At 48.5% G+C, this 27,162-nt stretch overlaps 1 protein-coding gene and 1 long non-coding RNA gene across 2 annotated transcripts in view; both read left to right on the top strand.

The window, feature by feature from the left end:
• LOC139109525 (uncharacterized) overlaps positions 1-27,162 on the top strand; it is a 122,718-nt gene that overhangs the window by 66,286 nt on the left and 29,270 nt on the right. The window contains exons 3-6 of the long non-coding RNA XR_011546842.1: positions 8,678-8,913; positions 13,883-13,987; positions 14,104-14,413; positions 14,530-14,564. This is a non-coding gene — a long non-coding RNA (uncharacterized lncRNA). The remainder of the gene's footprint in view (positions 1-8,677; positions 8,914-13,882; positions 13,988-14,103; positions 14,414-14,529; positions 14,565-27,162) is intronic.
• LOC139109528 (uncharacterized) lies at positions 25,225-26,239 on the top strand. Its single transcript, XM_070668641.1, is given in 3 exon segments — positions 25,225-25,352; positions 25,355-25,520; positions 25,642-26,239. Coding segments are annotated over 3 exon segments (573 nt in total). The 5' UTR covers positions 25,225-25,262; the 3' UTR covers positions 25,959-26,239.

Genomic DNA, 27,162 nt, shown 5'->3' with positions numbered 1-27,162 from the left:
GGGAACCGGCGAAATAAAATTCACCCAGGGGGTTACTCATCGAATTACTTGTACGATAATTATCTTGAAAATATTTGAACGACGGGCGAATTATTAAATGATTACGTGTTTCTGTTTGCGTTACGCTCAACGTCGCTGCTCAATATTTTATTTACGCTAATGGTGACAATCGCTTACGCTGCAACTCTGTCGGCACTTCGAACGCGCCGTCATTCCCGGCGCGGAGGAACTATTGAAATTCTCGATCGAGCCACTTGCACTTGTGTCCCCCTTTTCCCCCTCGCCTGCACCCTCCCTTCCTCGTAGCGGAATGAGTTGTAGACTTAGACGTGGAATGACGGTAGGAAATTATGCGGATGTCCAGCTGGGATAATGGCGCCCGCGACAAACCACCGTCTCTCAAGCACGATTGGCTTGGGATTCCGTCGAGTCCGCGCTGACGGATGTTATCTGTGATCGATGTGCGAACATATTTACAGCATTGACATTCTACGGTAAAAGATCGTCGGAAGACGCGTCGGGAATAAAATCGAAGTAGAGATCGAGCTCTAGACGCGAGCGAAGATTCCGATGGAATGTTATACATCGAAGTTAAACGTCGGATTTAATTGTCTCTTTCGGAAACAATCCTCGCTATCGATGTCCCGCATCGGCCGGTGGTGACAGATAACGCGCCGCGTTTGATTCTAACGACGGTTTCGCCTTTTATTACCGTCGTCGCCATTATCAACTGTCAACCCGTGTTCTCTTAACTTAACTGCCAACGACTTTCGCCCGACATTAACGAGTACCACCTGACGCCACAACTGCCCCTAAGGAGGCAGTTGTCTTCGGGTGAACGTACAGGGTCGCGGCGGTAGGCAAAAGGCGCGCAAGGGTGGAAGTCAGGGGCAGATGCCACTTATGTTCGCGATTAGAAACGAATGTTTCCGAATAATGGGGCCGAGGGAAGACGAACGGGCGGGCCGGCTTGCATCAACCCCGAGCGCATCGCCTCCGATCTTATCCCCTTGATGTAAAGATACCATTGTCCCGCGGGATAACCGATCGTCGTCGTCGTCGTCAGAAGCCGAACTTCTGAACTTCACACGTGATTATTTATGTAGGCGATCTCGAGTTAACGAGGGCACGATTGCATATAACGAGGAATAAACAGCAACTACCGAGGGCGACTCCTCGTTACGTATTCGATTATTAATCGCAGGGACATTGCCGAAATATCGGGCCGTCAGGGTGCGTGACATTTTATCGACGAATCTTGGCTAATCGATTCACGAGCCGGGCCGATTAATCAGCGGATTATTCAGATAAAAAGTAACGTAAGCGCGCGCGAGCCTTTTGTGCCCTTATCGACGTAACAATCTGGCTCGACGAAAGCGATATCAACGGTAACAAGCGGCGAGCGCGTGATGGAAGGGGAGCGCGTTTGCCGTGGAATTGGCAAACGGAAGTCCAATCATCTTAAAATTAATAGAGCTAATTTTGTTTGAGCAACGCTCTTAATGCCGGTGGTAAAATGCCGTCCACGTTTTACCGCTCGGACGAATATAATTGCGATGCGATGATGATCTCCAATTTATCTGCCATTATATCGAACCTACGTTAGCGCACGTACATGCGTTTTCAGGTACGTGTATTTTATTGCGTGAGCGCGCGAATAGAATTCCAGAAGAAAAAGCAAAAGCTCGTAGGAACGAGAAGTTCGCAGCCGACGGGGAATATCGGGAAGACGCGTCATTTACTTCGCTTCCTGGCGGATACGTGCAACGAGAAGATCGCACTCGGGATGTAAAAATTACCGAACAGGACTTCCGAGGTGTTATCGAGCCGTATAAAAAATATATATATATATTCGTTTTACCGTTAATGTATAATAATTGGCTGAAGTTGCCAAAAGGCTGGAATAATTGGTCCCGAGAGAGATACGTCGGAAACTCTCGGCGCGGTAATTTATTACGCTCATGTATCCACCTATTTTAATTCTCCCGATCTCATCCCGTACTTCCGCTCGCCGGTCGGCATCTTCGCACAATGGGAGCCGTCGGCTTCGCAGATCGTACTCCTCTCCGCGCTCGAAAATCATGCCCGTCACTTTTTGCGCTGGGCAACTCGCCAGTCATTAGCCACGCCGGTAGATCTATCATTATTGCGTACGAGCGTCTATCTGTAATTGGCGAATGTAAACACAGAGAGTAACCCGCTGCGCGTGTGTCGGTAGGTGGGATCTGCGTATGTATGCGTATCTACTTACTGGTGACCAACAGAACGTTGCCTCATTCGCGATTTACGAAAAGAGAACACGCGGCGTGGTTTTCCACGATGCACGTCGATCGGCTGTATTCTTTTATTTTGTTAGCTTCGTTTAAAAGAAAAAAAAAAAAGAAGTAAAACCAAAAGCTTTGCGGATAATATACATATTATTTATAGAACTACAGAACTAAAAAAAAAACTGCAGAATAAGCAGGTATTAAAATTTTTTTTTTTAATACTTGATACGCCGATTTTTGTCCCATGCACATTTCTATTTCGTTCGTGAAATAATCACATTCCTCCGAGTAAATGTAATGAAATATATTTCTTAGCCTGATTGTCTTTTATTTATCACTGAAAGCAGGGGCGACATTTCTGACGGAGTAATATCTCTTTCGAATCCATACATATTCAACGCGCGGGATATCTCGTCCTCGCAGAAATCGAGCAAATGCAACAAAAGATAGATTGGCCGAGTGATCTGTGCTACGCGACAGTTTTGCCACCGAGTGCGCGATAAATCATCGCCGTCGGCGATACGACAGTCTTCTATCGTAGCGTCAATGGGAAGAGTTACTTAGTCCGACGAGTACAGCTTATCTGGCGTGCCTCACCTGAATACGAATAGCCTCGTCGTCGTCGTTGCCGTCGTTGTCGTTGTGATCGCGGTCGTCTTCGCCGTTCTGGTTATATTCCTCGGTTATCTCCTCGCTGGGCGTTGAAGTCTCTCGGAATTGCGCTCACTGAACACCCCGCGGCGGCTCACTTCACCGTTCGGGTGGCCCGTAACACTGCTCACAGTGGTCTCTCATGCCCGCACACGTGTAAATTGTCACAGCACCACCTGAATTCTTTTTTTTTTTTTCGACTTGGTCAGCCCGCGATCGCGACTTTCGAGGGAGAGAAATTTCGCGCCGGCAAACACGAAGATCTCGAAACGATCGAACAGTACTCGGAAAGACCTTTAGAATTCTGATAAAGTCATCGTCACTCTGGTAAACGTTGTAACTCGATGCAGCTGGGCGACCTGGTCAATCACCGTGGATCAGGTGTCCATTAAGAATACCCGCCTCGTTGGTCACCGTTGCCGTGCGAAACCTTCCGGATCGCTGGTCCCGCTGATCGCGTGGCTGGACGCGTGGTGTTTACGGGTGGGGGTGGCGATGTGTCGTCTTGGTGAGAGAGAGCCCTGGTCACGGGTTTACGATATATCGGCCGTGATATTTGACGGAGTGACGATCGGTAGTCGAAATCGAACGGACGGATAAAAATAGAAAACTTCCGTTTTCTATCACTTTTTCCCCGCAAAAATTTTTCGGTCGGCGTACCTTGAAGACAGAGTCCCAGAATTTACCTTGATTTTTCCATCGTCGAAAGAAACGTTCTTCCTTAGACTTTGCACCTCCCAGGACTCCAGGTAGCGTTAGTCTTTACACGAATTGTCGAAGAAAGTATTCACTCCGAGCAGTCGCGACACGTTCGGATCTACCAGCGTCGCGATTCGATTGTCGGCGAGTGACGAAGGAGGTCGGGCTCCCTGAGGAAATCTGTCGCGAGCCGAAGGTACCGAAAAGGCGGGACACCTTCGCCGGTGCGAGATTACCCCGTGTAAGAGTCCAAAATTTCGTCGCGGTCGACGGATGACGCGGCGCGTCGATGCGTGGTAGAGGGCCGTGGCGAGTAGCCGGGGGTCTCGCGCGCTTAAAGTTGGGGCCCGCGCGCGTAACGTCGTACCGGTCTCAACGTCGCCGTGCCTACGTTCGTCGTTCTACCTCGTGGAGCGTGCAGCAGGAGGCGTGCTGTCCCGGACTGGACTAGCCTGGGCCCCTGGAGTAGAGAGGGCCGGTCGCGCTTCACCTCCGCTTCGCCGACCTCCCTCCACCGTGCGCCGCGTCGCTTTAGATGTCCGTCTCTCTCTTTCCGTCGATCTAGCGCGGGGCCCTCTTCCTCTCACCTGGGGCCTTCGTGTGCCGCGGCGGAACGCCGCTGCTTACCTGTCTCTCCCTCTCCCTTATGCTGCGACCTCTCGCGATATCAGTGGGCCGTGAGTGCGGGAGAAAGAGAGAGAGGAAAAGAGCAAGAGACGTTTAGCACGAGGGGAACGGAGGCAGGAGTCAGAGAGAGAGATAGAGAAACATAGAAAGGAGAAGAACGGAGAAAGAGACAGGTACAATAAAAAAAGGGGGCCCCTCTCTTTTCCCTTTCCCAGTCTTTTGCCGCACTCTCGTACCGCGACACCCCCACCGAGATATAACAAGAGGATTCTTCCCATTTGGATGATTTCGGTAGCTAAAGAAGCTCGCGGAAAGGGTTTGTCGATACTGATTAGGAACAAATTAAATACGACTTGAAGTCATCTTCAACACCTGCGTTCTTTCCTGAGAAAGTTATTAACATAAAAATATTTTATATATTTTAATAATAAAGACCTAATAATTAGCACAGTAATAAAAATTATCTGTAGCGCGTTGCTTTGCGATCAAGTCGAAATTATTTCTTACTTTTCGTGTACAAACGATTAAGTTGGAAGAAAGAAATTCCCCGAGTATTTGCCGCAATATCGCATTGGGCAACGCTGTGACAAATTAACAACAATACTATTAATGATACCGATTTTTATTGACTTCTGCGAGGCGAGAAAAACACACGCACACCGTGCTAGAGCAGATAAAACAGGCATTTAAAGTCGTATCCACATCGCGAACCGACGTACCTAATGTGCCATGTTTCCTCGGCTTCTAACAGCCGTCGGAACATTTATAACGTTAGAATGGGTATGAGCATCGAGGTCAATGATGGGTGAAATTAAAACATCGATCATCGCTTAAAATACGATAAGCCAGAAAATATCGGCTCGCATCGAATATCTCCTCGAAAATGAAAACTAATTTGATATTCCTTCCGCTTCGACATTTCACCACGAGGGCCGGGTAACATTAATTGACGGGGGCAATAAAGATCGACAATTATTACTGCTTGATTAATTCTCACGATTGCTATTTAAATGCGATTCCGTTCACCGCCGGCGAACGGTATCCACCCGAAAACGGCAAAGCGGCAATAGATTTATCGCTCCTTGCTGCCGACCGAATCTCGCGAATGTCGAAAGCGGCAGCGAGAGATCGTCAAAGAGAACGAAGGCAAATCAAAGCGGTCGGCAAAATAAGTCGCGGCTCAATCGTCATTTAAGGAGAAAGCGTTCCGTTCCGCCAAAGAGGAACGTTCTGTTCTGGACGCCGTTTAACCTCGGCTTAAGTTAAGCGCGCGACGAAAAGTCACAAAAATTATTTATTCCACGCCGGGAAATTTATCTGCGCGTTCGATCTGCGGGCATGCGGTACCATTCGCGTCGCTGATATTTCGTATATACCGCTGACGACAGAACGGAAGACAGTTTAATGATCGCCCGTTTAATTACGGCGCGCATCACCGCCAATCAAATCCCGCCGAAAAAAAAGTCCATCGTGGCGATCGCGCGCGGCGGGATCCACGAAGTTCACACCGTCACCGTTATGGGCGGAACCGAGAGAGCCGGAACCACGCTTCCTGCACAGAACAAAACTTTCCTCCCGCCCTCCCGCCGTCGCCGCCGCCGTCGTCGGCAGCTAAATTGAACTTTGGACAAAGTTGCTGCATGCAGCCGCGCTCATATTATACCGACGGCCAGCTACGAATCAACGCCCGTTCCACTATCATCGAATTGCCCCGCGTGGGCGTGCGAAACGGAAGCGAGTTAAATTCGGTGCGCGATTGACTCCGCAACTGTTAGAAGCCGAGTAAGACGTTAATTGCGGGCAACAATAGCACCGGCGGTAATTGGCGGATGCCGTTCGATTTGTCCGGCGCGCAGCGTACTGATTCTCTTTCGCGTTCGGACCGGTATGTATCGACGGAAAGTTAAGCGGAAAGCGCGCAAATGATCCAAGAAGAAACGTCGTCTCTGGAAAATTATTTCCATAGCCGGTTAGCCGGTTTATCTCGAGGGATCCGCGCCTTCGCGTCGCGCAATTAGACGTAATTCGCGATGTTTGAAAAAGGCCTAATGAGCGTAATGGTCACACGTGCGTGCAACCTGTTGTCGCGAGCTGCTTCAACGGTCACGGTCGTAAAAAGAGAGAAAGAAAAAAAAAAAAAAAACAGCGCGCAACACCTCACCGCGTCCGCTTTAATCGAATAGTTATGCACCCCTCGCGTTACCCCTGCCCGCCGTCGGCAACAGTTCTAATGCCCGGCGTGTTCTACGGGCGTTCGTTGCACTTGCTGAAACAGCTGTGGCACCTGTGCCCGGCTAGTAAGGTGCAACGTTCCCTCGTGCACACCCTTGCCGGCCGGTTCATCAACTTTCCACCGTTCGACCCCATAATATTCGCCAGACTAGATCGCTCGACCTGGCTCCCAACGCTATCTCGATCTGGACACCCTCTTCCCTCGCCGGCCACGTCGGCCTTCCTGCCTTCTACCCGCGGCATTTGCCGACCGACGGCGAACGATCGCCGCGACCCGCCGCCAAGGGAATGCGTTAAAAACGCGCATCTTTGTGTTTGCCTGCCAGGACGTCCACAAAAACGCGGCCTAATGAAAGCCTTTGATATCCAGCGTATAAAAAAAAAAGTAGTTCAACACTTTGCAGCGTGCGTCGTAAGATAAAAAATAGATGCATCTTAACACGCGTGTTTGTATTTATGATTAATTGACTGACTGAGAAATCAATCGGTTCGCGCTTCCCGGACCGCGTCCTCGCGTTATTTTTCGGCATAATTAATTTTCCGCTCGCCGGGCTCGCGCCGCACGTCGCGAGCTCAAGGATACGAGTCAACGAACCCGGAGAAGAACGCCGAAAGGGAGCGGAGATCGTCTAGCCCGGGCGGGGAAAATGCGCGGGAAGCACATGGTCGAAATAGAGAGCGGCCGGACGATGATCAGCTGGTGCTCCTGCCGCGGCGCGGCTCCCGAAAATGTGTAACGTCCCAACCGTTAAACGCCCTTCACCTTTCGCGGAGGTGCGCACATGGCCCCGGGGCCGCCGAGTCTGAGGGCGCGCCCTCCTCTCCTCGAAGACACGCACACCGCCCGGCATTCGCATTAATGCTATACATTATTATCGCGCGGCGTTCCTTCGGGGATGGTGAACGGTAACGGCCGTGCGTCAACGGTCTCGGGCACCTGACGCCTTGCAACGAGTCGAGGGAGAGCCCCCTTCTTCGTAGGGGCGGGCCCCCTTTCTTCCCTTTTCGTCACGATCGCCGAGGTCTTCGCCTCGGCTGCCCGAGGTCCGGTAGCCGCGACCTTCTTGCACGCGGCGATGTAGAGCGGCATGTAAAATGGGCGGTGGCTGCTTTGGCACGAGCACTGCCGGGACATGGGGAAGATGCTCGATAGGGTAATTAGGCGGTCCCAGAGTTTTCGGTTGATTTGTAGAACCCTCGCGTGGTTCGAGTATACATATTATATTAATCGACACATCAACGCGACGTGTAATCAATTTCCTCCGGAGGACGATAAAAGTTACCGGAGCGCCGTTACCTCGCAGCGGAAGCACTTCTCAAATATATCATTAATAACGATGCAAATTATGAATACATAATGACCGAAATTAATTAACTCGTTGTGATGTTAAAGAACTCTGTCGAGTTTCAAAAAAAAAAAAAAAAAAAGGTACGAAGGGCTCAAGTAACAAAATAAATCGACTACAAAAAGTTTCACGGATCGGTTCTCGTGTGTACATATAGGCGAGCACAATTTACAATCTCCCGGGGCGAGAAACTCGCGCGAATTGGACCTGAATTGGTTATCTGAATTGTACCCGAGCCTGAACCGCGAGAACCTTCCGCCGAGGTGAGAAGCCGCCGGCGTGCAGTTTGATTTCGCAAGATAACGCGGCCAAGGTGCGTAGAGCGGAAGATAGACATAAATAAGGACCTCGAGACCGCGACCGTACACCCACGATTTAATGAGAAATCTGTATCTGTCGATTACGCGGCGCGCGCGCCAGAGAGATAAGCGCGCTATCTTTTTTTTTTTTTTTTTTTCGGCATTTAAAGGTAAATGCACGTGGGCAGAGTGTCGATCGACAACTCGCTCGCGGCACTGGGCGGCGCGAGAGATGCGCGGACTTGAGAAATGGAAAATAGCGAAGTACGCTACGCGATTGCGGGAGTGAAAGCAGGCTTTTTCGTCCGCCACGGGCCTGCGGCGCCTATAAATAAACGATGTTCTTGTTCGACGATGTTCGCTTCGCCGAGGTAAAATTTTGCGAATTTTGAAAAGGCGGAAAACAGTCCTCGTACATGTACTTTAGATCTCTGGAATTATGCACATGTCGTACGAAGCGAGAAATTAATTTTATTTCAACGTTACGCGTTGCTCATTATTCGGCGGCACATTGCGTACAACTGGTGTTAAGATGTTTTTTTTTTTTTTTTTTCAGATATCCAAGAAACACCGGCAGCTATCGCGTGGATGAAGTGATAACGCGATAACGGCGCGCCACTTTCGCCCGTCGAAAACGTTTAGAAAAAGGACTCTCATCGATCAAACGCGTAGATCCGTATCGTTTGGAAAAACAATTCCTGAACAGCCGGGCGAACGGCGATGCAATCGTAGGCCGGTAAATTCACCAGGCAGTAGCAGGTGCAACTTTCTTCCGAACTGCCGGACGTAAGGGTAAGTAATGTCTTCTCTGTCTGTTCCGTTTCCTACCGGCCCGCTAGCTGCTCTCTTTTTTTTTTTTCCTTTTTTATTTTTTTTTTTCAGTTTTATTCGTCACGCTCGTTTCAACGGGGAATTAATTACGTCGTGCAAAACGCACCACGAGGGGACATTATTATTGATATGAGGCACGATGTATTATTCATACGGTTCGCGACGTTCGCACGCGAATAGCACCGAGAGTCGCGAAAAATTATAAAAAAGAGTTTCTTTTTTTTTTTAATTCTGTTTAAAAATCTGAGTTGTAATAATTCCATGTTCCGTCCGAGGATTAAATTCTTTCATATGTATCGAATAACGTAACAGCACCGTAATTTTCGCGAATGTCCATCGACGATTCCCAAGTTGCTGTTTATCTTAGCGCCTTAATCCGCCGTTTCGACGGCGGATTAAGCACCCTCCAGTCGCGCTCTATCTTTACACCAGTCGCCGAGCGTAATGAGAAAATAACATAAAATTACACACCACGGCCGAGCGTGTACATACTGATCGCCAGAGCCCCCCTGCCATCTCGTTCGATTTCCAATTTGAAACGCTCGGTAGGAAATCAACGAAGTCGAAGTCACCCACGTGAGGTGGTTTTAAATTCCCACGTTACTTACCAGGTAACGCCCGCGATCTTTTTTTTTTTATTTTATTTTTTGATTTTTTTTTATTTAATTTTGTTTCGATAAATGGCACGTAAGGATCAAACCGAGCATCGAGATGATAAACTTCTGATATCCGGGGGAAACGAGGGGGATAAACGCGGTGCTCATTTCAGGATAAACTCCGTCGCGGTATTTATCAACGCATCGACTCGAGCATAATCGCGAACGGCAGCGGGCTACTGGCTCTCATAAAATACCGTCGGATATAAAGACGTTGTTAGGCTCTTAGTGGACACTCAACCGGTCTCTCGATTTAATGCTTTACCCAAACACCCGGGAGAGACCTTCTCTCGCCTCGGGCTGCGTTTATAGTGGACTCGAGCGAGCGCTAGAAGCGCCGTGCGATGCGACGTAAACCGCACGTCTTACGCTTTATGTCTTCATGAAATCACCTTCGAGCGACGCGCTCGCCTTCTTACGTGAATTACGGCATGGCGCATCGCCGTCGGAGATGAGCGCGATTAATTTTTTCACCGAATGTACTCCCAACCATCCCGATAGTCACTCGAAGTCGAAACTTCTATCTGTGACAATCTGCGAATGACGTTATAGGAGAGATTAATTAAAATTATTTCAACCCTGGCGTAAAAAATAAATAAGATATTACGTGGCGTTAAAAATACGCGATAACTGTTCGGTAAATCGATCCGGGATAAGAGAGTAAAATCTTTCGGCGGGATCAAGCGGTTCAACGGCATTCGATTTCTCGGCGTTGAAACAGAGATGGACTTGGCGTACTCAAAGGACACGCGTCGCGAGCCGTCATACCCGCCTAGTCACAGAACAACCCGGCGGACGTGGAACGAGCGTAGCGGTGGCAGGTGAAGCAGCCTTGTCGGCTGGTTTGTCGCGTGGCTAGTGGCGGTCCATAAAGAGACAGGTAACTCTCCCAATCGCGGAGTTGGCGACCCGACGGCTGGCGACCGCCAGGACTTCTCGAGCCTCAGCATCGCCCTCGGCCGCGGAGGGGCCCCAAGCCGGCGGACGCGGCGAAGAGACGAGGGCATGAAAGAGGCCGCGACACGGAGGGAGAGCGAAGGGACCCCCGGAGGGGCCAGAGAGCAGCGGCGGACACGGCCGCGGGTGATTACATCGCCTGTCGGCGCGGAACTGTCTCCTCCTACCCGCGGCGCCCACCGTGCTCCGATTGGCCGGGCTCCCTGCCGAGGAAACGTACCGGCTTCTCGTCGCGGCTTCTCTTTCGTTTTCAGCTCACCTGCGGACCTCTCTCGGACACTCTCTCGTCAACGTCCTCCGTCTCTCTCCCTGTCGTACCTTCCAATTGTGCGTTGTTCCGCGCCGCGACACGGGCCGTCTGTCGCAGTCTAGCTGCCGGTGCGCCGCATCTCGTCCCCGTCGGTCTCGCAGGGTCTCATTTAGCGGGCCGTGGTCGTTCGACACGTCCCGTCCTTGTTTCCATGTTGTCCTTTCGCCGTACCTTTCCCCGTCTCTCTTCCGAAAAGGTCTTTGCCGGCTCTACCCGCCCTCGCTCTTGCTCTCAAACGCCGCGAACGGGAAGGCCCTGCCCGAAAGGCGACCATTCCTTCTCATATCCCCACTCGGCTTGTCTATCGTCGATCAAGAGATGGAGGTGGACGACATAATTGTCCGAAGACGTAGATTTGCTGGAGGGAATGCATTCAGAAGGTGCGCGCGTGCGCGTATCACCGGAAGAAGGGACGCGCGGGTAATGTGCCTTTCGCGTAAGCCGGGCACGTAACGCGCCGCGAGAGCCGCGGCAAAAAACTCACGAGCTAGGGACAAACCCTTCGGCCACCGCGGTATCGCCTTCCCATCTAATCGAGTCGTGCTTACGGCGCGATAAGGGCCGGTAATGTAAACAGGTAAGGAAGCATTAAGATCGCCAATCTGTTCCGATGAGATTGCCGGAACGCCGATGGATAACAGTTATCCGGCTCCCCGCGAGATAGGGAGATATGCAAATTCGGTGCGAGCGCGGACGACACGCGGACCGAGACCTAGGATTCGATCGCACGCGACAGGTGCATAATACGCGGACCGACGATCGGCGGGACTGCCGTTAGCTGGTCGCGAGCGAGGTGAACGATTGGGCGATCAACGCGTATCGTGCGACGGCGGATCGAACGGCGATTTTTCATGAAATTTTCCGCGCCCTCGTCCGCCGACTCTGCGGGCGACGAGATAATTCGAGCAGATAACGTTGTCACCGGCGGAACGTTACGGCCGCGATCTGGGAAAAGCGGAATTTGCATAACTCATCTGAAGATCGTCACGTCACGATATCTCCCGCAACGAGGCGGGAATAATAATCAACGCGGGATCGGTCCGAGAGTTAACAGGCTGTCGCGGGTCTCTGATAAAACACTTCGCATGATACGAACGACTTAATAAGAAGTGCGAATTTCCCTGGTATGCATGTTTGATTAAAATCTATTTTCTTTGTTTTTGTGCGTAAAGTCATACATGTTATAATCTCCGTAGTAATGAAAGCAGAAATAATGCTGGGATTAATTGAAAATTATTATGCGCTCGATTTTTTTTTTTTTTTTTTGAATTCTCGACGCTGCGCCGCGTGCTGCTTATCTTGAAAATTATTCGTAAATATCGTCACGAGATTAAAGAAAAAGAAAAAATTCTGTTTTTTATCGCATACGTTTCCGCACGCTTTTTAAAAAGTTTCGCGAGCTTCCATGTAAAATTATGTTCGTCAGACGCGGTGCATTTGTACATTTCGCATTCATAAATACGTGCATGCGCCCGCGGAAATTCATCGAGTCCACATCGTGATTCCTCGCCGGCGATTCCGCGTACGGGCAAAAGGATTTCACTCCTTGTAACGAAGTGAAAATAGCGCGGGCGCGGACGGAGCGCGGCCGGGGCGGGCTTCCATTTATGTATAAATAATAGACTACCGTCATCCTACTTTCGTTTCAGGCGGAAGCGCGGCGTCGGCCGGGCCGCGATATACCCGAGATTCAACGCGAAGTGCTGGACGCCCAGGCGTTCCTTTTTCAGCGATTTCAAACGTCACTTCAACATATCGCAGTGCGAGTTACTGCAACGCCGGTCGCATCATAATCGTATTATGTAGCGCTTGCTCGGCGTCTAGTTTTACGCAATTGCAAAACGCGAGGGTTCCCCCCGAATATCGCACGACGTCTATCCCGCAAAACTTTCTTGCGATAGAATTTCACGCGAACTTGACGAACCCGAGTCGCTTGTCCGTAAACGCGGAACGGGGCGGAGATTGAGGTGGCGGACCTCGCAGGTTCCCGTCGCGTCTCCTTCAAGCCGAACGATCTATTAGAACGTCTCAATCACTTCGGGGCATTACCCGGGATGTTTTCATTGATTTCGCCGAGCGTTAAACGTTTCCCTGGTCAAGTGACCGTGACACGGCGCGCTCTCATCCACCAGGTCGACGGTGGCAGATACCGCGATTCTCTTACCCGCGGCGGTCCCCTTCGCGCTGATCCAGATCGAACGACTCTCCCACGACGGCGGGGATTCGCGCTGCAGCGAGAGAGCGTAATTCCCAATCACGGACAATGACCGCGACAAACTAATAAACAACAGTGTAAAACCGATCATTATCGTTCTACCGAGAAATTGACAGTCGGAACGATCCACGTCTTCTTTTACTCCCTTTCGTGACGGAGATTAAGAGAAAGAGAGAGAGGATGATTACATAAAGTCGATCGAGCGAAATTGAGCTGAGTAACGGTGCCGTGACTCTTATTAATAATAGTCGAAACGCCGTAAATAAGTTTCGCACGGTGCGCGACGTTAATCTGCCGATGCCGGACGCCGATAAATTATTTCGCGGAATACGCACGCATCTCGGACTAGCGTCTTGCAACTGAGACTTTGCATTTCACGCCAGAGTGGCAAGTAATCACAATATGACGCATTGATTAATATAAATTAATTAATTGGACTTACATCCTGCGTGGAACAATTACCTTTTAGTACTAAGACGCCTCGTATGATTTTTCGCAGCGGGATAAAAATCTATTCCGTTATTAAGTGTCGTCTCATCTATTAAAAAAAAAATTTCCATTTTATTCTAAGCGAGCTTAAAGGAAAAAAAAGAAGTAGCAATGTAAAACTGGTTTGATGCCAGAACACGCCGGGCGTCAAGCGTTATAGATAACGCGTGTCGATGCATGATGAAGGATACATATCACGATTTGAGAATGTCGTTTTGTCACTCGTTAAGATTCCTGAAATCAGTTCGAGCTAAAGAAATCGTAAAACAGAACAGCATATTAACTACAATTTTTCTGTTTCAGGTGATACTTTGGCATCGAAGAAGGACCAACCCGACATTCCGCAGACATCCTGAGAGGAGGAGGAGGCCCAGGAAGGGTATCCTGCCCCAGCGGAGCAACCCCAGGGTAAGAATTAATTTTTCTTTGGAATTGAATAGTTCAGATTTTTCATAACGTTGTTTTATTATTTTATTCAATCAGATATAATATCTACAAAATAATTTTGTGATTTTCTGTTACAGATTCAAGAGGAACTCCGCTGCTGTGCAGTGTTCAGCGAGATAAAGTGCCGCACGCCGATATTTTATTATACGAACCGTAGTCGGTTCGTCGGTCGCCGGGAGTTTCGTTAGTTATCGGGCGTTTTTTCTTTACGATAATTTTTTACGGGAGTGCCGAAAAAAACGTGCGAAAGTGTTAAGTAATTTTCGCGATAATTAATCCGGGCGCGTTCGCGAGTATCTAGTGCGCGGAAGGATGGCTCGTCACGTCCCATCTGAGAGGAGGAGCAGGCCCGGGACGGGCTTCTTGCATCGGCGGAGCAACTTATAGGTAAATATAATTTTTTTTTTTTAGAAAATCTTTATTAAAAAAAAACTTTTACCTTTTTTTTTTGTTACTCTTATTAACAAGCATATCTACATTAATATTTTATTTTTATGTTACAGTCAGCAGAACTCTACAACTCCGCTGAAGCAGATTGGTAAGTCGTATAACTTTCTTATTTGCACGCGAAGCGTGCGCATAGTTTGTTCTAGTAAATAATGGAATCGATAACTTCGCCCCCTTCTAAATAATCTCTTGTTGACGCAAAACACCTAAAAAGCGTGACACCTGGTCACACCTGTCTCACGTCGCGCTTCGAAAGCAATACCGCTTACAGCAGGCAGAAAACGCGAAGCACCGGGGGTTGCGACTGTCGGACCGTGACGGAGAAATTCTCTCGATCGGCGCTACATTTCTACGTAAACGTGAATAGCCCGGCGCTCCGAGACTTTATCCCGTCGAGCAGAACCATTCGCTCGCGCGAATTTTGACGGGAACTGACCGATCGTCGCGTTATGACGCTGCCTTTTTTTTCCGCACTCAGTATCGACGTTTACGTCAGCTCTGCATTGCTCTTAAATAGATAATCTTACACGATAGTTGTAATAGATTTGAGAAATTCCTACTAATTGGATACGTATAATAATTAATATATTATAGGAATATTAGTTACTTATCATTTTGTGATCATCTATTTCGATCGTCTGTACACATATAATTTGAACCGTAACGCGGTTCACGGCAACCGACCGACCTGATTGGACTCGATTTTTTTTTCCCTTCGCGGAGCACGACACAAATTTGATTCGATCGTTTCAGATGGAAACCGCAGTGGCCGAGAGTGCTTCTCTCCTTTGATCGCCGTCCTAATTGCCGCCTACAATTTACCGTGGCGCTTTTTTGCCGGGTTCGATTAGGAAAGTATAAACGGGGAATCGATTCCGCGGCCGATTACATTTTCGAAACACCTGCTAAGCCGCCGGCTTTGTACGTCGACGCGTCGCTTTTTTTTCCCCTTTTTCCTTTTTTTATTTTTTATTTTTTTTTCTTTTTCCTTTCGAGAGTTAGGATGACAGGAGTTCTGGCTCTAGTCACAGAAACGTCTTAAGCAACGAGCAGTCTTCGAAGTACAAATTTTTAGCGTCGTCTTAATTTTCACAAAATTCTTATTGCAAAATTAAAAAAAAAATTAAGGAAAAAAATTATAAAACTATTTCTTTTAAATTGTAATATAATATAATCTTACAAATATATACAGCGGCAAACAAGATAAGATTTTCGTATTCAATAAGCAAACAGAATTATCTTGTATCGAGATGGCTTGGCGTTTAGCTAGAGATCGCAGAACTGTGAAACCGACGAGGCGAGAACCCGAAGGCGGAGGCGCGATTTTCTCGCGGGGTCTCGGTAAGCCGCGAGTGTCCGCGCGTAATCGTAATGAGAGCGGCGAGCGCGAGCGTGCGACGCGGTAATCGTTCGAGGATGATTACGCAATTTGCATCGGGGCAATTTGCATCGGGCGATCGTTCCGCCGCTGGCAAGGCAGCGGGGATAACGGGACGACTGGGACGCGCGATGTCGCCGCGGGTCATGCCTATGCTAATGACACATCTAACCGGTACTTCAGGCCCATTCATAAGATGAGCGTCTCTCCTGAATGAGCGTCGTCGGCACGGGAAAAATCACCGTCCGCGGCGACGAGGGGCGATCGAGTTGCACGTGCGCTTTATTGACACTAACGCTTTATGATCCCGGCCATTTAGCGGCGGATGATTAGCATCGCCAGTAACCTGCCTGTCTATCGCTGAAAATCGAACGCCGATACGCATCGCGCACACCTATCAATCTCGCTGTATACACGAGCTGCTATTCGATTTCACGCGTGCGTGCCGCGTTTCGCTCGGAGATCCTCCGGACTGTGCTTTAGCCGAGCGTGGAAGGTAAACTAAGAAAGAAAACCTTTCATCCATAATTATGTGAAACTTTACGCGGAATATAAATATGTGTTTCCAGTTTGTCTAGTTCTATCAAAGAGCTTTCTCATTTCGCGCGGGTTTGACATGCTTGAAAACGTAGCTGCGTTGATACGCAGTGGATCATAAAAAAAAAATAAAAAATAAAAAAAAAAGGCAAAGCCGCATGGAATAAAAAGGTTCGGGTATTACGAGGGCGAAGGGAAGGAGGTTGGTTCGATCGAGTCACGATTTCGCGGAGAACCGAAATGCGATTCAGGCGTAAGCACTCATTACGAAAATATCATTCGCCGCGGCTACTACATCGCGGCTACGAGGTGTAAGATCGAGGGCAGGGGGTGGGGAGGGAGAGAGATGAGAGCCGGCGTGGTCCGCTGGTGTATTATTTACACGTGTAGAAGAGGGAGCCTTGCGGTCGCGTGGATTTCCCCCCTGTATCGATAATCGGCGGCGGGCACCGCGAAGAAGAACGGGATAGATTAAATTGGGACAGGTAGCTGTGAAGTGAACTCAAGAGTATCGGAGTCACGCGCAGCTTCGGCGCGACCGGAAACGCGCTATAAAGACGCGACCCTCGGGACCAGACTGCCGACAGAATCCGCAATCCGGTCGCAATCTTGCGAGATAGCCAAAGAGGAAGAAAGAGAGAGTTTAAAATATGCAAGTATCATCAAAGACATTATATTGATTGAAATTTCTTATCTTCCATTAAAAAAAAAACACGCACACATGCACAGAAAAAATCCCTCGCGCTGAGTAGATAAATTTGAATTATCTCAACGATAGAGTGTAGATACCAATCATCGTACGATAAGTAAGAAAAAAATTCGATCCCGACGACTTTTTGATAAATCGCGGCTGAGATTGAGCTCGTAAGAAGCTCAAGGAAAGCTAGGCCGAAATGAAGAATCTTTGCCGCGAACTAGAGAGTGGCTCGGATTCAAAAAGTTATTTATTAGTAAATTATCGGAAATTATATCGACCTGTCAGTGCGATCGTGAACGCGGTAAAGAGAGCAAGCCGAGCGAAAACTGGATCTAATTCCTGTTTGACAGTGTACATGTTGCCAAACCACCTTCGATCGCCTTTGGTGGAGAATATTTAAAATCTCCAAGTAACATCCGCCTTAAAGTCGCTTTTATTTCTTATCGCGCCTAGGCTCGGCGTACTCTAGAGATCTCAAATTTAATAACATCGTTAATGATTTTAATCAGACAAATAAAATAATCAACGTAAACGTTATCGATCAAAACTATGAAAATTTACATTAAACATCACCAAGTTCTGTTTCTGTACGGATGCATTTTCTAATGTCTTATTTAAACTATTAAAATTAATTAGGTCGCGCGCAATATAAAGATAAATATTTTGAAAGCGCTCAGCGTCGTTTCAAACGTCGAAAATTTTGATCGATCACTTCCTTACGCGGTAACGGTGTAAGCGCGAATCCGGAGATTTCCACCCGGAGTGCAAATTACGCGCGCCAAATAACGCGCAGATCGCGTACGGAAATAAGAGATACGAATAAACAATTTTATATCGCGCGAGTAATCCGACATTTCCGCATGGCTGTTTCTCGCGTAACGATGCACGAGCCCGCGTTACAGCGACGGAATAAAAGTAAAGTATCACGCCGGTATATAATCGTTTCGCAGGCATCCCGGAGACTTCCTGTCTCTGTCTCTTGTTGCGGCGACAACGACGACGCCCGTCGTCGCTAATACAACGAGCGTCCTCGGCGCAATTTGTCAGCTCCCGTATCTTTGCATATGCATAGGCAGATACTAGGAATGCGCGTTGGACGCCGCCGCGGCAGCATTTTACAAGAAATTATCCGTTAACATTCCTCATCCTTTCCGCATTTAATTGCCGTTTGCGTGCGCGAAGCGTTCGGGAGCGTCGTTCTCGCAAATGCATTCGCCGCTGCTATATATTACGTTATATTTTTTCGCGATATCGCCGACATTCTTTTTCGTCGCGATCGGGCATCGCCGACTTCCCTTCCTGCCGTTCTTAAATTGATAATGCACGAAAGGAAACGCGAGATTGGAATCGGTGCAATCGTAAATTATTCGGATCAGATCGAATTGCTCTTTCGCTCGGAATCAGCCTTTCTTGTCGATTACTTCCTCGAACGTAAAAAACGACGGAGTAGAATTTTCATTTGCGGACAAAAGCGTCGCGTCACTTGCTGGCTCACGATATAGATCCGTTGCTAGGCTCCTTCCTGTCTTTGGAATTAACTCTCGTACCCCCCTATTCTTTTCTGCTGGTCACTTTCTTGCGCGCATTCCGGTAGGTATGCAACCGATCGGTCGGTTTTAACCAGGACGATCACCGAGCAATCGATAGTGGACAATCGCTAAAGGTGCAAAATAAAATCGTTTCGAGAAAAATAAAATTAATGATCCTTGCAGCATCCGATCGGAAGAAGAAACAAGTACGAGAAACATAACATTATTATAGCAAATCGATCTTGTAGAGAGAAATAGGAAAAAAAAAAAAAAAAAAAAGATGTGATTTCATAACTGTAAATCGTCTTCGCGGAAGTTAAGGTGTCATGAAATATGTTATTTTTTTTTAATCCCTCTCTCTTTCTCTCTTTTTACATTTTTATTATTTTATTTAAACATACGACGCGATCGGACATTACACCAGCCAGGAATAATTTCGACTCTTGCTTTCAACAATTCGCGTAGCCTGAGAAATTCCGATCTCATCTATAAATTTGAATGTTTATCAGTCACCATTATGTTACAAATTAGAGAGAAAGTATATGTAGTAATGATACACCACGCATCAGTAATACAGCGATTGGAAGTGAATCAGAGCCCAACTATCAGGCTCCATCGACAGTCAGAAAGTTTTGAGGCGACACGAATAACCAATAAGAGGCGACGCAATTTTATGGTCGACGTCGGAGTAATTCCAATAAAGATATCTACATAATAAGACGGAGTAAATTAATTGCGTAAATTACGCGCGAAATTCAGTGCGAGTATGTTGAAAAAAAAAAGTTGAAAAAAAGAGAAACGCGAAAAGAGCGAGGAGTGGACTTATATAAATATCATTGTAATCGTGTATCGCGGTAAATTTTAACGTGAAAGCTAACGAATATCACTGCAGCTCGAAATATAATTAAAAGGTTAATTATAATCTAAAGAAACTAGTAATTAACGCTCGGTGCGCTGTTATATATATAGTCTGGCACAATTATATTATTCATAGCTCGGTCGTCGTCATTGTGTAATCGTCACAGTGCAAATATTTGTATTCGCACTAACGTATTAAAAAAAAAAAAAAAAATTTAGTCAAGAATAGATCTCGTTTTTTTCGCGAGTTTCACGTCACAGTTAATTCCTTCGATGTCCGCCCCCTTGATGTATGGCAGTGAAAGCTAGATGCGGAATAAGAGGCGTGACAAATCACAGAATTAGGTCGACCAATGCACAGCAGTGACGACTCGCGTGCAGATAAATGCGTGAACACGCGACGGTAAAACCGTACACGCGTCTCCCTTACTACATAACGCGTACACTTGAGTGCATTAAGAAAAATCTCAAGAAGCCATAAAACGGTACAGAAATATTTCATTTCGATCGCGATGCTTTCTAATAATTATTTAAAACTCGCCGTGACAAGAAGGTCTACAGAAGCAATTTTAAAGGTGTGTATAAGTACACTTGATGTGTTAATTTTTTTTTTTTTTATGAATTTCTTTGCGAATGTCGCGTACACTATTCGTTCGCTAAAGTTATACATATCTTTAAGCTGTTTTCAAATCGAATCAAGTAATTTTGATTTCATATATTTAATTGCAATTAGAAGACACTTGTCTCAGTAATTCTTTCGCTCCTTTCTTACTGCAAAACGAACCTAAGTCCCATGCACGGACAATGCACCGCGGTGTGTGACGTAGCTTGGCGGCTGTAGCTGGCGAATTAATGTGCTCCGGTGTACGTACATGTGCATGTATGCTGCTCTCGCACGCGGTGCTCGTGATTAATCCCCGTACGCACGCCCATAATTCGCCCCTGAATTGCATCGTAAACGGGCCGACCCAACGGATTAAATGGAGGCTTTTCAATGCGGCTCCCGGTCTTATCTATTCGAGTCCGCGTTATTAATCCTGACACCCGGGCATAAATTAATACGCGTGTACGTGCGTATACGTACGTGTCGCGCGCTTCGACGACTAGTCTGCCCGGTAATCTCGCACTTTATCCCCGCGGAAACTTTTTCTCGGCTACTAATTAACGCGTTCTGCACTCAACGATATAATCCGGCGTCGTTTAGCGTAATTCGAATCGGTTCGATTTAGATCGCGGTGGCAAATAATTCGCCAATCGCTAGTCTAATTTATCCGACCGATAAAAAAAATTCGTTAATGATGCGCGTTACGGCGATAAGTTGCAATTATGCGCGATTCTAAGTCCACTGATAAGATAAATAATAAGAATGTTACGGCGAGATAAGCCGGCGTCTCGTCAGGTACTTAATTAACGCGAGGAAAATTTTGTGACTGGGCAGTGCCGTTACGTTAACCGCGACAGGCGAGCGAACGGAAGCGAGGAACATTCGCAATGTATAATTATACAACTTAGCACGTTCGTGTAAGTTCCCTTGACTCGAGCCACGGGGGTTTCGAGATAAACCCTGGAAAAGCGAGCGAGAGCGTCGTTCATTTCTCGGGGCGGGAGTTGCTCTTCTAGAAGACTAGTCAAACTAGTGTAACACAACCGAGAACGGAGGCGGGCAAGGAGGCGCTATTGTTGCTTCGTGGCCGGCAACAATACCCGGCACGCTTCCTTTACCACCGCGAAAAATAATCCGGGCTTTGTCTATGATGTACGCCGCAGCGCGCCGTCCGCAATGCTCGTGCGAACTGTCGTCGCGTTTTGCGTCGCACAGCATCGTTTTTAGCAAGCCGGCATTCCCACACTAAGTCCCGCCCGAGCGTCACGTTATTCCCGTTCGTGCTTAAACCGATGACGTATCGCACAGTGCATCTGGGAAAATAAAACCTCGCCAAAATAAATTATCTATCGGTTTCAAGTAATTTTTTTTTCTTTTTCTTTCTTATTTGTTTCTTTTAAAATGTTAGACGCCAAATTAAAAATTTACAAGTAGCTTGAAGCCACGATTTAAAACCTGTTCCTCAAGTGATGAAAGATATTTCTTACTGCGCAATGATTAGCTTTCTATTTCTTCGTAATAAATTGCACGCCGGGCTATTAAAATATTTCACAAATGCCAAAAATTGGCAAACTCCCTGGACGTATTTTCACGTTCGGTTCGAACGTCCTGTGCAGCTCGACGGGTTTGCCGGGTGCTTAATACCGATTATTAATCCATTCGTATACCGCCCAGCCGGCATGTACCGTAATCCATTGCGACTGAAACGCCCCGTCGTCATTAAACTATGATAACGAGGCCCGCGGGCGACGATGAGCCGGTGCTTAGCGTAACTCCTTTTGCCCACTACTTTAACTTCCTTAACCCGACACGACGACACCTGCCCCTGAGCGAAGCGCGCACAATTTTTCGAAAGTCACGTCGAGATTTCCGCCGCGCATCCTTCATCGGCTCGCCCTGATTACATCTACGAGCGTTCACGCCGCGATATTTTAATGATCGCCTACTTTGTATCGAGTACTTTGAGCCTGCACGCGGCTATTCCGTCGATAGCAGATCCCGCCGGATAAAACCGCGAGCATAGTAATTTTAATATAAAATGTCTGCGCAAAATGATAATACGTAATAAATACATATTACGAGAATATATTACGCGCGTCTGGATTCGACTCTCGAAGCAGCGACGAAATCGCGCGGTGAAAGTTCACAAAGCTGCGAATAATGGTAAAACAGCTTAATTACGCGAGTATCGGAAGGAAATCTGGAACCGCCGCGGTGTATCCTCCCTCTCTCTTTCTCTTCATCTGCCGCCGCGCGGTGTAGAAAAAGTTAATGTCAATCGATGGGAAAGCACATCGTTACGCGACGATTATTCCGCCAGCGGCATCGCGAACAAGCGCGAAGTGTTTTGCCTGCTCGGAGCGCCGTGATTTTTCGTATGCCATTGTGTCGCGGCTTCTTGACGAGGCGGACGCGATTTCTACATCTGGGAAGCCACCGCCTGGTCCATAGTGCGCGCCGCGCCGACAAAAAGCACCGTGACTCCGACGCTGCGAGGAGAAATCGTACGACAGATCGATCGGCGGGTGGTAAAGCCGTCCCGGCGAAGACGCGGCCTTCTTAATCTCGTCCCTGCTCGCGCCCCCGCTGTTTCTAAGCTCGCTCATTATTTTTGTCACCGCCGGATCCCGCTCCGTCGCGAAATTCATCTGGCGCGAAAAAGCGTGCTAATTTATCTTGTTGCGCGTAAACGGATAGCGTTCGTGACCGCGACGATCCTCTCTCACCCTTCTTCCTTTTTTTTTTTTTTTTTTCTGGCTACCGCCGCGCCTAATTGGATCACCCACGTTTCGCAGAATCGGCCGTTGCCCTAAAAAGTAACCCGCGTCGTAGGAGGTCCCCTCCCCGGGAATGGATTTATTAATTTCATGGAATTGTTTTTCACGGATCCCCGCCGATTGCATGTGAGAATCGCACGGTTTGACCAAGCGGAACCCCCACAGCCGTGCCGAATCTCGGTTTCCCGTTCTCTAAGTCGGACGGTCTCTCACCGGGATCTATTCGTCTAGCTCCGAGTGTCCGAGGCATCCCAGCATCTAAAGCTAAAACTAGTCGATCCTGTAATCGCCATTTAAGGACGAAAATCGGTGTATTAAGTCGCGAATAATTGTTTTAATTACCGCGCCGAAGTAAAATTTGCGATCAAATGGACTCGCGATTTCCGGGTACGGGCCATCGCCGCGACTACGTATCGAGCCAGCTTGGCATTGTGCGAGACAAAATATAAGAAAGGAACCGAGGAACGCCAAATCAGCGCGAGGTCAGGAGGCCGAATGGCAGCATTTAAAACGGCTTAAAGTCAGTGCGGACGTAATCAGCCCTGTCGATCTTCGCCGGCGCCCCCCATAATCCCCGAGAGCGAGATGGACACGTTAGGATCTCGTTCAGCGGGACTCGGACGGTGTTTCTCGGCGATCCGGAGAGGATCTCCGCAGTGATCATTGTGCCCCGCGCGATATACGGGCCCATAATAGGCCCACGTCGCTTCTACCGTTGTCCGGTGCCGACGCGAGAATAAAGACTGTCCGTCGATCGATCCGCTCTGGTTTCTTCTTCCCCGCCCCCTCGGACCCGGTACCCTCTACGTCGCCCCGCCGTTTCTCATTGTAGATCGCCGATCGTGAATCGCGGACCGGCGCGCGGTGCCGACCGATACACTGTAACGCCGTTCACGATACACGCGGGCCCTTGTGCCTTCCTCGTCATCTCGTCGCCGAGCCGACACGAATCTTACGTCTGTGCGCGAGATAAAATCGTGATCGATGGTACGTGCGATCGATATTTCGTCCTCGCGTCTCCGCTTGGACGCCTCCCTTTGTGCGTCGGAAAAATCGGGGCGTTACATTGCGAGGATCTTGCGCAACCACCTTGCGGAGAAACCGCGCGCTCGGAAAGCGCGCAGCGTGCGGCTGTAACCGCCTCGTGACGCCGCCGTGGGTAATAAGAAACGAAACGAACGAGAGTATTTCCATGCCGCGCCGCGAAAAGCGAGCGCTCGCAGAAAAATTAAGGTCGCCTCCGCGATCGTAATCGCTGTCGTAACGCAGCTAGGGCCGGTACCCTAGACGCAAGAGGGAAACGCATAAGAAGTCCGCCGGTCGTGCAGGATGTCGGGATAATACACATTATAGTCCGGTCGTCATTACGTGCACAGGCCCGGCGTCCCGCGATACGTGCGCAACGCGAGGCCGGAAGGACGACTCCCGCGTGTCTGCTTTTCCTGCATGAATGAAATGTAATTTAAGCTTACTCAAGCACCCGTATTTTCATTCATCCCGCATTAAGGTGCGCTTTCTTGCGAGTCTCGGCGCGACGCGACGAGCAGCCTCGTTCGCGATTTTCTCAGCCTACTCTCTTTCTCGTCTTCTCGCTTTTTTTTTTTTTTTTTCTCGCCTCCGTCCGGGAACACCTGGTGGGCATTCGCGACGCCGCTGTCGCGAATCGTCACCGAAGGATTCGAATCGTTTCTCAGGTGGAAAGCGACCCGACAGCCTTTAATTTAACGCGACGCGTCAAGGTGAGCGTCGGGAATGGTGGAGGGAACGGCAAGGGGCAGGAAGGGGGTAAAAATCGGCGAGGAGGAATCATGGCTGGATGCACTCCCTCCCTGTGTTCACGCACTTTTACCGTCGGCCCGGTATCGGCGTTGCCCCTGCATTTTTCGAAAAGGGGGAGGACCGCGGACGGCCGACCTGTTGAGCGCGTCGTGCCGAGTGGATTGCGAGTCGGATTGCGTGCGACGCGCGTAAAGACGAAAAATTACAGCAGGGCTTTTACAACAATCGCCGCCTGATTAGGAAAAACTCGCCCCGCGACCCCGTAATTTATTGACAAAGAACGTCCAGTCGTTTCCGGCCCCAAGTCCTCCCATTCCTCCCGATCTGAAGGATCGTGACGACGTCGGTGGTATAATTAAAAGACGCCTTTTATTCCTGCACATTTTAGAGAATCGGCGCTATATCGACTATGCAAAGTACAGATATTTGTGTATTTCGTAGGCTCAAAGTTGCACGGATAGTTAAGAAAAGGCGCTTTGCTTAACACTCGTTTCGTTCGAACTAATTTCTTCCGGTTGTCAACGGATAGAAATCAAAACAAAGTGTACTTTCGTAAAACATGCCGCTCGCGGCGCTCCACTTTCTCTCGCGCGTCTTCTTTTTTAATGACACTCATTAGAATCATTTATAATGGTCAACGACCGCGTACACGGCGGACCGCAAATTACATTTTACATAATGCCATCCCTACTCGATGCCCGCGCGTCGCGGACCGTCCACTCATATAAAGAGAAAGAGAGAGAGCGCAGGCTGACAATCGATTGACAGTTTGCTGCTTGATACTATTTTCGAAGATGGCAAAGTTCGCGATCGTCGCGGTCGTCCTGCTGGCGGGCGCCGTCTCGCAGTCGCAGAGGATAATTAGGGAAACCACCGCAGAATCCGCAGGTGAAATATGTTAACCGAACGAAGTAGAAGTTAATTTATTTATTAATTAATTATCATTCGAGTGGATTAGATTTTAATTCTCGATTAACGATCATCTGTTCCTTTTCCTTCCGATAATAAGACGCGAACGCGGTGGGCATCAAAGACGTTCTGCAGAAAATCTCGAGCGGCGACTCGAGCGCGAAAGACGACGCGACGCTTGTCGAATTCATTAAGGAGGAAATCCTGAAGACCGCGGAGGAAATCAAGACGCCCGCGGGATCGGTCGAGGCGGCCGCCAAAAAGGCGCAGGTGTTGGTGTCCGAATTGACGTCGGCGTATACAAACGCGATCTACAAATCGAAATCCCCCGAGGAGGGACGGGAGAACTTCGCACGCTTTCAAGGCACCGTCCAGGCGATCGTGGAGTTCATCAAAAACGGTCAATTTATAGCGTAGTTAAAAAAATGCTATCTTTTCCTTCCCCCCTCCCTCCCCTTATTTATTGCATTCTCGCATAAATATTTTATCTGTCACACTTAATTATCAAAGGTTGCAAATGTATCCGGAAGAGTTGATAAATATAATTACGAGTTAATCATGCAAAGCGCGGGTCGTCCTTTCCGCTCCTTTAAGCGCGTCAGAAATATCTGTATTAAGATTAATTAAACAACAGGCCGATAATATATCTGTAAAGATGCGAGGGAATTATTTGTTCTGCGGGACCGGCGGAGAGACAATAGAAAAAAAAAAATAGTATTTATATTTATATTGCGCGAGGCCGCGCGTGCCCGCTGGCGATCGTTTGTATTATTTTGCCGGCAAGACGGACGCGCGAGCGGCGGTAACGCAGAATTATTCCTGCTGACGTACGACTCAGAGGCGGACGATCCATTGTAAAAGCGGCGGTGGGCTCATAATCTGGCGATGTAGGATCTCTCCAACCCGTGGGGCTGACCGGAACTGCGCCTATGCTCTTTCGCCGGAAGCGCCGCTGCCACATGTAGTAATATAAATTATAATGCCTTTACGGTTTTTCCTTTTGTGGATTTGCATTTAAAACACCGGAATGGCATTGTCGTCGAAATCGCCGAACGCAATTTTCATGGAAATAAGAAAGCCATTTTTCTCTGCGTGACTCCCCCGCCAATATCGAGTGGCGCTCTCGTGGCTTCCTTTCAATCTCATTTTTTATCTCTTTTTTTTTTTTTTTTTTTTCTTTGCTTCCCGTCGTGGCGCAAAGGAGAAGATTCGCGTATCGCGAGACGCAGAATTCGATTCGCATCTAAACGTGCCAAGGCTGATCGGAGATCGGCGGCTTTCACTGTTGGCACGAACTGTTGGCTCCGCGAACTTAACGCCGTGATTCCTCACTGCGCCCGCCGCCTTTCGGGAGAAAGGAGACTTTCCATCTGGGAGGATGTGTAATAATTGGTAATTCGCGAAAATACGCGGGTCGCGTTCCTGGCGACGAAAATAAAATCGTGACGCGCGTCGGGCGGGGGCGGCCATCCATGAAAGTGGAAACCTGGCTCGTACGGGAGGTGGATGGGACGACCTCTTTCGATTCGTATGTAGGGCGCGAAGGAAAATGCGCGTGAAACGTCAGTCGCGCAAGCATCGATACTCCGCGTCGTACTCTCGTATTCGGCGTGACATTTAG

Source organism: Cardiocondyla obscurior, linkage group LG18 (genome assembly GCF_019399895.1).
Source record: "Cardiocondyla obscurior isolate alpha-2009 linkage group LG18, Cobs3.1, whole genome shotgun sequence".
Lineage (NCBI taxonomy): Eukaryota > Metazoa > Arthropoda > Insecta > Hymenoptera > Formicidae > Cardiocondyla > Cardiocondyla obscurior.
This window is presented reverse-complemented; position numbering and strand designations above follow the sequence as displayed.